General features: G+C 47.3%; 1 protein-coding gene across 1 annotated transcript; it reads left to right on the forward strand.

The window, feature by feature from the left end:
* The first annotated feature begins 1,437 nt into the window (after nucleotides 1-1,437).
* On the forward strand, nucleotides 1,438-6,562 carry LOC121591475. The gene is made up of 5 exons (XM_041912000.1): nucleotides 1,438-1,783; nucleotides 1,901-1,909; nucleotides 2,938-4,071; nucleotides 4,223-5,749; nucleotides 6,306-6,562. Exons 1-5 carry the CDS (start codon nucleotides 1,438-1,440, stop codon nucleotides 6,560-6,562), a joined length of 3,273 nt encoding a protein of 1,090 aa, XP_041767934.1.
* Nucleotides 6,563-11,158: the final 4,596 nt, after the last annotated feature.

Here is an 11,158-nt window from a genome sequence, read left to right on the forward strand (position 1 = left end):
CATTGAAAGGGCCGTGAGTGCCTTTTGCACTGAGCGCCGAAACGGATTTCGTCGAACGGAGTCCATGCTCTGGCCGTTTCACTAATACGCGAAACGAGATGTCCGCAGAAGACTAGAGAAAAGACCGTGTGATGGTGAAAATGCTGAAGACGATATGGTGCAGTGCAGATCATCTGAAAATTGGTCCCATTTTAGTTGTGCGAGAGTGTCGCATCCAGGATAAGGTCAGGATAAGGATAAGGAGCAACCTTACCAGAAGGCCAAAACTGCGGAGCAGGCGAGCGTTCACGATCCAATTAGTTAAGGAGCAGTGATGTGCAAGCCAGCCCAACGACGCGAATTACGTTCAACGCGAGAGCGAGAGTTACGCTCTGCGCAAAGGTGCAACTTACTTTCGAGGCAAGAGATTGAGGTTACGCAACTGGACGGCGAGACGGGAGTGATTTCCGACGACAAACCGGGAATGTCTTGAGCCCAGCCATCCGGGCCTAGCAAAGCAGGGTTTTCGAAACATGCGCCATCGACCACATCATTGATGCGTTCGGCGCTAGAGCCAATCATAAATGTAAGGCCGCGGCATTGGAATTGCAGCAAGAAAGGCAACGGAAGAGTTTGGAAGCTTCCGAAAGGAGTGTTTCGCCAGTGATCGCCAGTGTGACGATGGATACTGCAAAGTGGCTGCGAGAGCAGCAATTACTTAAATTACAAGCTGATTTCAGTGAGAAGCCATTGCAGCAGAATCGATGGCAATCGACATCATTACGTGAAGGAACAGGGAGTGGGAGGGGTGGCTTGTCACACCAACATCTGTCACCCTTGTGATTAAGACGCTGCAAAGGCTATACGGACGACCATCGCTTGTAATAAAATACCTATTAGAGAAAATTTGTTGTATAGCACCCCCTAGGCCGGAGCATTTAGACGAGTTCATAATATTCGGGTTAGCAGTCTAACATCTGTTCAACCACTTCTCGAACGCGGAGTTGAAACACTACCTTGTGAATCCGGAGTTGCTAGAAGAAATGGTAGAAAAGTGGCCTGCCACGAGAATGCCAGAATGCCAGTCGTAAATATCCCTGCCCCACCCTAGAGAAGATCGGTCAGTTCATGGAGTATTTGGTTGACGAAGCTTGCGAGGTGACAAAATACACTCCACCAAAAGCAAGTCAGCTCAAGTGGGTACATCACTCGAACGTACACACGCAAGCCTAACCGACCCCAGCGAACCTCGAAAAGCCAGTTGTAGCTAGACCTACTTCAACACAAGAAGGAGCAAATGCGATATGGCCATACCAAGCACCATCGTGCCTCAACTGTGACGAGGCGGACCACAGAGTATGGCAAAACGAGTCGTTCAAGCGCCTGTCCTTAAGCGACCGTTTAGCAGCAGTGAGGCGCTGGAAGTTATGCCACAATTGCTCAACCAATCACGGACCTATGCCGTGCCGGTCGAGATATACCTGCGGTTTCAAGGGATGTAGAGAGCGACACCATCGTTTGCTGCACCGGCCAACGCAGTTGACAACGACACAACCGGCACAGTTCCAAATGCACCGAAATGAGTCGCAAACAACTTTGTTTCGTGTGGTGTCCGTCACACTCTGCAACGGCGAAAGCCAGATCGACACACACGCCTTCCTGGACGAGGGATCATCGCTGACGTTCGTGGAATCCAGCCTAGCTGAGAGCCTGAGAGGAAGTTCCCGAGCCACTGGAGCTGAGATGGACTGCGAATGTGGAACGCAAGGAGACCACGTCAAGGAGGATCAGTTTGGAGATTTCCGTACGTGGCGACGAGCGGCGCTATTCTATAGCGGTCGCTCACACCGTAAACGAGTTAAGTTTACCCACAAATCACCTAAACTTTAATACACTGATAAGTTCTGACCACTACTTGCAGGGTCTACCGGTAAAAGCTTATGAAGACGGAGTGCCCAGGATGCTGATAGGACTTGCGAATGTCAACCTCATGAAGCCGCTAGACACACCATCAGACTAGTCATGGGACAAATGATTCTTTTTCAAGATCAGGTTCGGTCCAGTTCGCTCTGTGAAATGAACTGAACGCGTGCGGTGATTCTTTCGCACACCTGTAATATACGATTCGACACCCCTGATTATTCATGATAGCAATACCCTCATGAACACGTTTAGCATGAACTTAAGAGATTAAGAGATAAGAGAGAATATTGTATACAAGAAATAATTGTAGCTTAGACCGAAACCATGAACTAGAAAAGGAAAGAAATAGATAGGGGAAATTCAGAAGCAATACGAGTTCACTCATAGAATACTAAGTTGACACGAACACTATGAAAGCGTTATGATTTTATTAAAGGATTTCATAATTTAGGCTTAATGTTATAAACAAATATTATACTTCCATACCTACAATTAATGTTCACATAAATAACATAATATAGAATTAGTAGTACAACAGATACTATGATAATGGTTCTGTTGTCAGTGTTTGTAGCAATACCGCTCTGATACGGGTATGGTCTGACGCCTCTCGAAGGCTAATATAGGATCTCCATACCCTACTCCGACTCAATACGTCCACGGCGTACAGAACGGTAACATATTTCTCCAAATATCTGAGCTTGGGTATACGGGGAAACCCAACCCCTTGGGAAGATGGGCTATATGGCTAAAGCGGGGGGGGGGGGGGGGGACCAGCGTCTGTTCTCCATGTTAGGGGCGGCTGGTTGCCCCTTCTGTCCTGACATCCTACGGGACTTTAATCAGCTAGGATGCGTAGGCCCTACGACGAGACTGGAGGTTGGGGGAGAGGCCTTGCAAGCCACCCCTGGAAAAACATAAACGCAACGAAAGGAAACCAAAGGATTTCGAACCGGACCAACCGATACCGACCCACGCAACCGAACAAGGCAAACGATTGGAAACTCGGAACATGGAACTGCAGATCTCTCACAGCACCCGGAAGTACCCGCATTCTTTCGGAAGAGGTGAGGGCCCGTGGCTTCGGAATAGTAGCACTTCAGGAGACGCGCTGGAAAGGAGTGACGGAGCGCCCCTATCGTAGCGCTTGCATGATCTACCAAAGCGGTGGTGAAAAGCATGAACTCGGTACGGCGTTCCTGGTCATAGGTGAGATGCGAAAGCGAGTGATCGGGTGGTGGCCGATCAATGAACGGATGTGCAGGTTGAGGATTCGCGGCAGGTTCTTCAACCTGAGCATCATAAATGTGCATAGTCCGCACCTTGGAAGCACCGATGACGATAAAGACAATTATTATACGCAGTTGGAGAGGGAGTACGACCGCTGCCCACAACACGACGTTAAAATTGTCATCGGGGATTTTAATGCTCAGGTCGAACGGGAGGAGGCATTTAAACCGACGATAGGAAGTTTCAGTGCCCACCGGCTGACCAACAACAACGGGCTTCGGCTCGTAAACTTCGCCTCCTCCAAGCACATGAACATTCGCAGCACCTTCTTCCAGCACGCACCTCGCTTCAGTTACACCTGGAGATCACCGCAGCAAACACTTTCCCAAATCGACCACGTTCTCATCGATGGAAGGCACTTCTCGGTCATAATCGACGTAAGGACCTATATAGGAGCAAACGTCTACTCAGACCATTTCCTGGTTATGGTTAAGTTACGGCAGAAACTGTGCGTGGCCAACAAACTGCGCTATCAGCCCACCCCAAGGCTCAACACAGACCGGCTGAAACAAGCTGTTGTGGCGAGGGACTTCGCAATCGCGCTTGGGGAAGCGCTGCCGGAGGACATTACTACCGAGGTGATGTCTCTCAATGACCACTGGCGCATGGTGGAGCAAGCCATCAGCAGCACGGCCGAGCGAACAATTGGCCGCGTGACCCGTAACCAGAGGAAGGAATGGTATGATGATGAGTGCAAGCGAGCACTCTCCGAGAAGAACGCCGCGCGGACCCACATGCTCCAGCGCGAGACCCGGCAGAACGTGGAAGACTACAGACGACTGAGAAGGCAGCAGACCCTACTCTTCCAGGACAAGAAGCGCGGCTTCGAAGAGTCGAACGAGCAACTCATGCATCAGCTATCCCAGTCGGGGGAAACTCGTAAGTTCTACAGGATGCTGAATGCGGCACGGAGCGGTTTTACTCCCATGACCGCTATATGCCGCAATGAAGGAGGGAGATATCCTGTCGGACGAGCGAGAGGTGATCGACAGATGGAAGTGCTACTTCGACAGACACCTGAACGGAGCAGATACCAGAGCAGACGCAGGAAGCAGAGGAGAGCAACCCTACGACAGCCAGCATGACAATGACGAAGTGCCCCCGCCATCTTTGGACGAAGTCATCAGCGCCATCAAACAGCTGAAATGTAACAAGTCAGCTGGCAGCGATGGTCTGGTGGCCGAACTGTTCAAGATGGGTCCGGAGAGGCTTGCCGTCATCATGCATCGGCTGATTGTTAGGATTTGGGATCAGGAAGAACTACCGGACGAGTGGAAATTGGGTGTCATACACCCAGTGTACAAAAAGGGCGACAGGCTGGACTGTGCTAACTTCCGGGCCATCACAGTCCTGAATGCTGCCTACAAGATCCTGTCCCGAATACTCTTCTGCAGACTTTCGCCTCTTGCTACAGATTTCGTCGGCAGCTATCAAGCTGGATTTGTTGGAGGCAAATCAACTACCGACCAAATCTTTACTCTACGGCAGATCCTCCAGAAATGCCGAGAGCACCAGATCCCTACGCACCACCTGTTCATCGACTTCAAGGCGGCCTACGATACCATAGATCGGAGCGAACTATGGAACACCATGCAGCAGTACGGATTCCCTGGGAAGCTGATACGACTGTTGCGGGCCACTATGGACGGGGTGCAGTGCAAGGTGAGAGTGACGAACATGCTGTCAGAAGCGTTCGAATCTCACCGGGGTCTGAGGCAAGGGGATGGACTCTCATGTTTGCTGTTCAACATCGCTCTGGAAGGTGTCATGCGAAGCGCGGGCTTCGACATCCGGGGCACGATTTTCACCCGAACTCTCCAATTCCTTGGCTTCGCGGATGACATCGACATCATCGGGCGAACATCTGCGGCGGTGTGCGAGGCGTACACCCGACCGAAACGCGAAGCCGCTAAGATTGGATTGAGGATCAATGCGACGAAGACAAAGTACCTGCTTGCCGGGGGCTCTGACCGTGATAGAGCCCGACTCGGAAGCAGAGTATCAGTTGACGGCGACGATCTTGAGGTGGTAGAGGAGTTCTGCTACCTTGGCACGATCGTAACTTCGGACAACAACGTAAGCAGCGAAATCCGAAGGCGCATTGTTCAGGGAAATTGTGCCTACTACGGGCTCCGCAAACTCCTGCGATCCAGAAGACTCCAACAACACACGAAATGCGCGATATATCGCACACTGATACGTCCGGTGGTCCTCTACGGGTACGAGTCCTGGACTTTACTGACGGAGGACGCCAATGCACTCGCCATTTTCGAACGGCGGGTGCTAAGGACTATCTTTGGCGGTGTGTGCGAGCACGGCGTGTGGAGAAGGAGGATGAACCACGAGCTAGCTGAGCTGTTTGGCGGTGCAGATATCCTGACGGTCATCAAAGCCGGAAGGATACGCTGGCTGGGGCACGTGATGAGGATGCCGGACTCATGCCCCACCAGGAAGGTGCTCGTCAGCGACCCGTTCGGCACGAGGCGTAGAGGAGCACAGCGAGCTCGCTGGCTGGATCAGGTGGAGTCGCACCTGTCGGAGATCGGATGCAACCGTGGTTGGAGGACTGCAGCCCAGCACCGAGTTTCCTCATGTCATGTCTACGAGACGTGCTCACTGAGCAGGCCAAGAAGAAGAAGAAGAGCGAGTGTGTATCGCAATTTTGCGGAACGGGAAAGAAGACATGGATAACATAAGCTTTCTCGTTCTAGTCAACACACTATCTGATCGAAAAAGCATGCTGATTTTCTGAGTAGGAGAATGACCTCCACACAGCGTGCGGTGGTTTGTTGCACACTTTCATGATCGATATGGAGAGTTTCCGCACGGAGAATCAATACCGCACCGCTAGCGTGTGGAGATGTATCGCACACATTCATAGTCGACAGGGAGAGCGTCCGCACGGAGAAAAAATACCGCACCGCTAGCGTGCGGAGATGTATCGCACACATTCATAGTCGACAGGGAGAGCGTCCGCACGGAGAATCAATACCGCACCACCAGCGTGCGGAAGAATCATTTCCATTTATCTGGCGGTGCGGTACTCGTTCACTCAGTGTAAAGATTGGAATGAATCATTCAGTTCTGATTCAATTTGCCCATGTCTACATCAGACCAACCAGGAGAACCAATCGCGGTTAAGAAGGTGTTTGGGTGGGCGATCTACGGCCCTCACGGGAAGAACACAGATCAGCGACAAGCGGCCACGTGCAACGTGCACAACCTAGTGCGGCAACGTTGCGAAGAAGATTTCACCTGGAGGAGACCGGCGTGTCGACATACAGCGAGTTTCTGCCGTATCCCAAGGACGTCGTTCGAGCAAACGATCTTCTCGAACGCACCACTGAAAAGCATGATGGTCCCCTACTAGCAAAGAGAATGTAAAAGTGTGCGACTTTCAGGCGAGGGGCATGTAGAAGCATGGGGAGACGGTTGGAAATACGCGGAATTACGCGGAGGCGCGAGCGTGTTTTGGTTTCTACACAGTTTTTTCACTCACACAATTACACATGTGTGAATGTGTGCGTTCACTTTCAGCCTGCGCGCTCAGTTTGGTTTTCTCGCAGCGGCATGCGGGTATCGGTGTCTCGCTCGCACTAGTGCAGCGAGTGTTCCTCTGTGCGCTCCCTTTCTTGCCACCACACGAATTCGTCAGTTCAGCTCAAGCGTTCGCCGTGAAAGGCCGCGCGCGTGTTAGCCTAAGTCCCGGGCGATCGAAGATTCGCTAAGTGTTGAAGTGTTGTGCACATTGAAATGAAGCTGCCCTTTTCTTTCACCATTTATCTTAAATGTGTGATTTGCGCTGCTTTATTTCAATATTTGTTTACTGCATTGAACAGCAACAACGGTATTCATGCAGTTAGACGGTTTTTTAAATAAGATGATTTTTTTAATATAAATAATGTGTGTGATTTTGTGGCAAGATTGTGTGAAGCTATGTGCGAAAATGCCCCTTTATTTGCAATAAAAGTGATAAAATATAAACCAACTTTAATGTGTTCAAGTTTTTGTTTTGATTCGGGTGCACCAAGTCCGAATGAAGGGAAGCGCACAGCGTGCTACGAAAGAAACAAGTGGGAGGGGGTGTCAGTCCAGCGCAGCGCAATTCGCTGGAATCAAGTGGGAGGGGGTACCAGCTCAGCGCAGCGCAAGCCGAAAGAAACGGGAAGGAAGGGGTATGATGAAACAGCGCGAGCGAGCGTTTTTTACAGCGAGAGCGCCTCGTGTATTTTAAAGGCAAGCAAGAGAGCGCATTCTCTCCGTGGTAGCGCTCCATCCGCCATTTTTAATTTCGAGCCCAAAACAACGGACTTCGGATCCGATCTTGGGCCGGGCCCCCACCGCGTGTTTCTACCTACCCCTCGCCTGAATATTTCGTTCTCTTTGTCTGTCGGGATGTCGTTCTCGTTCTCTCTTTCATGCTCATCCGTTCTGAATAGAATGACCGAGTGTCAGACTTGGGCGTATCGAAATCGACGTTTGAGCTTTGCGGGTCGCACGGGAGGCTGCATGCGGCCCGCGGGCCGTAGTTTGGAGACCCCTGGTATGTACAATGCCTCCCATCCTGGCATAAAAGCATCTAGGAAAATGATGACCGATCGATATTTTTGGCCAGCAATAAATAAAGATGTAGCAAATTGGACTCGTACATGTTCTACTTGCCAAAGAGCTAAAGTAGTTAGGCACACAAAATCACCCTTGGAATCTTTTTCACTTCCAAAGGGAAGGTGTGATCATATTCATATGGACATTGTTGGATCCTTACCTCCATCTGAGGACAAAACGTACTTATTAACAGTAGTAGATCGTTTCACGACATGGCCAGAGTGTTATCCTCTCTTCTTCTTCTCTGCTGTGGGAGGTTGTTACTCGGTTCGGTGTGAGAATCCAGCTTCCTGGGCACTTCGTCATACTAATTCGCGTACGGAATTTTTTTTTATTTTTTCCAACCTCAAACTTTCTTAGGACCGGCTACTTAGGCTATATATCCTTTTTTCTTTGTAATTTTATTTTTTGATTTTTTTATATGTTGTGACTGAGGATACGGAGCTTCCTGTTCCCCAAGTTCGCCAGATTGAAAGCCATAGACATTTCGATCTGATCAAGCTCAGTTAGAAACAAAACAGGAGTATCTGATTTTTTTTTAGAAGGATATTCTGTTATTCTTAATAAAGTCTATAATTAACCTTAAGGTTTTTGTGTCTTTTTTTTCCATGCTGCAATGAAGTTTGGTTCATTAATTTTTTTATGGGTATTTCTTTCTGCAGCGTATTTTTGGCATTTAAATACTCTGTGTGTTCCGGTGTCCGGTTCGTGGCATGTGTTGCATGTGCCGTTATCTATTAGTTTCATTTTGTTTAGCCAATAGTTGCTGTAGTCGTGTCCTGCAATACAGGGTTTCCCACGATTTATTGGTCGGTTCCCATCAATTTTTGGTGGGTTCCCATATTTTGTTGATGCGTTCCCACGATTTTTTGGTCGTTTCCCAGAATTTTTTGGTCCAATTGTATTGATATCCAATCGGAAAATACCAATAAATTATGGGAACGAACCAAAAATCTATGGGATACGACCAAAAAATCGTGGGAACGCACCAAAAAATCATGGGAACTGACCAATAAATCGTGGGAAACCCTGTAAGTCTGTTTAGTGTCTTTATGTCTCTTGGAGGTATTTTTAACTTGTAGTGCCACATTTTCTTGTTCAGGGTAGTTTGGTACCTAAAGATTTTTTTTCCTTTTGTTGTGCTCATTGTTGTGTACCAAACATTTGCTTCATTTTGGGCTTTTGTATTAAATGTTGATATGGCGTCACTTAATCTGATTTTGTTCTTTATTGTGTCATGTTGTGTTGTACTCTCCTTGGCTAGTTTGTCGGCTTTTTCATTGCCGATTATACCCACGTGACTCGGGATCCATTGAATTTTGCATTGTATTAGTTCTAGGTTAAATCTCGGTCTCTAAAATCGTACATGCCGCTTTGTTGTCTGTGTATATTGTGCAGTTTTTTTTATATTTTTACTTATTGCTATTTGTAAGGCTGTGTCTATTGCGTATAGTTCAGTGGTGCAGATTGATACTGGGAGTTCTATTTTTTTTTTATACCGTGATGATTTCTCTCTGGTTAATCTCTATATATATACCTATCCCACAGAGGTTTTCTTTTTTGCTCCCATCTGTGCATATTTTTGTGCCCTGTTGTTTGTTTATGATTTCTAGGCTTTTTTGTCTTAGGATAGTTGTGTCTTGGTTTTTTTTTTGTTGTCGTTAATGGATGTGATGGTCGGGTTGATAGTGGTTTGGAATGGGCTATTTTTTGAGTTATTAAATTCGTAGTGGGCTATTTTGTCGTATATGTTTCTGTTTAAGATGTATGTTTTTTCTTGGGTGGTAAAATTCCAGCGTGGCGTGTTTTGGTGGTTTCTTAGATTTTTTGTGTTGAATGTTGTATGTGCTATTGCTTTGGCGAGTTGTTTTTCTATTAAATATGTGGTTCTTATGTGGAATGGGGTTTCTGCTGCTATTGCGTGGAGCGTGTTCAGGGGGGTGGTCTTTGAGCAGCCAGTGATTTTTCTAAGTGATTGGTTTAGTATAGTGTTTAGTTTGTTTGTTTGTTTTTTTTTTTTTTTTTTTTTTTTGTTGGCGTTACTACTGAGTGATATTCCGTATTCCAAACTTCCTCTTATTAGGGACCGATGTAGTTGGATGGTTTTTTCTGGGTTGATGTGTCTAGATCTATTGCATACTGCTTTGATGAAGTTTAGTTTTTGTTGTGCTATTAGGGTTTGCTTATCGATATGTGAGTGGAATTTTAGGTTGTTGTCAATGTCTATGCCTAGAAATCGGTGGGATGTTACTTGTTGTATGTAGGTGTCTTATATTTTTAGAAGATTTTTAGTGTTATCCTCTAACTAACATCTCAGCAGCTACTGTTGGCAAAACTTTCGTGGAACAGTATGTGTCTAGGTTTTGTTGTCCGTTAAGAATAACGACCGATAGAGGAAGACAATTCACTTCATGCAATGTTCGAGGAGTTGACCAAACTATTGGGTACACACCATATTGCAACCACTGCCTATCATCCACAAGCCAACGTAATGGTGGAACGTTTTCACCGTCGGCTAAAGGAGGACTTAAAAGTTAATGGGGACTCACCACGATGGACAGTTCGGTTACCATTAATACTTTTCGGCATTCGTCTTTCTTATAAAGAAGAAATCAGAGGTTGCCCAGCAGAAATGGACTACGGCCAAAGTCTCCGATTACCTGCAGAAGTTTTTGTACCATCTAGCGACAAAATCGATGATGATACATCTGATTTGATCGTTGATTTGAAGAAAGCATTCAAATCCGTAGAGCTATTGAGCCCTAAAGATAACAATAATACAAACAACTACATACCTAAAGCCCTAGAAAATTGTAGACAAGTATTTGTCAGGGTTGATAAGGTCAAGACAGGACTTCAAATTCCCTATGACGATCCATATACCGTTGTTCGAAGATTCAGAAAAAAATATGTCATTCAAATGAAGCATAGGAATGAATCAATTTCTATTCGTCGGCTCAAACCTGCTTTTGAGTGAGAAGTTCATACTAAGGCATCCAAGCCACACTGTGGTAATATTAAGTTAGTGTAGGTAGGTAGCGATGTAATCGTTAAGTAGAATAAGACACGAAGGATAGGACACGAATAGGAGCGATCGGATGCGCCGATCGTGATCCTCGAGCTTGCGGGCGGTCGGATGCGCCAATCGACGCTCTCTTATCTTTCGACCGCCGACCAATAAGAAACACGTTTTTTCTCATCGCATTTATCACGTACAATAAAGTTTGTAATTTTATCGCGCAAGCCCTACAATCGCTTAACGGGCCAAGGATTCTCTACCAACCAAAAGAAAACTGGCCAGCAAAGAGCGCTGCAGTAAGTACCCTTGAGGAGCGACGGGAATACCATCTGACACATCACA

Source organism: Anopheles merus, chromosome 2L (assembly GCF_017562075.2).
Source record: "Anopheles merus strain MAF chromosome 2L, AmerM5.1, whole genome shotgun sequence".
Classification (NCBI taxonomy): Eukaryota; Metazoa; Arthropoda; class Insecta; order Diptera; family Culicidae; genus Anopheles; species Anopheles merus.

Bases quoted from the DNA above. Each gene is read 5' to 3' on its own strand.
- LOC121591475 (XM_041912000.1), top strand. From the start codon at position 1,438: ATGCCGTGCCGGTCGAGATATACCTGCGGTTTCAAGGGATGTAGAGAG. The intron at 4,072-4,222 runs GTAAGTTCTACA...TGAACGGAGCAG, and splicing joins ATCCCAGTCGGGGGAAACTC to ATACCAGAGCAGACGCAGGA. The intron at 5,750-6,305 runs GTTGGAGGACTG...TGTCTACATCAG, and splicing joins GGAGATCGGATGCAACCGTG to ACCAACCAGGAGAACCAATC.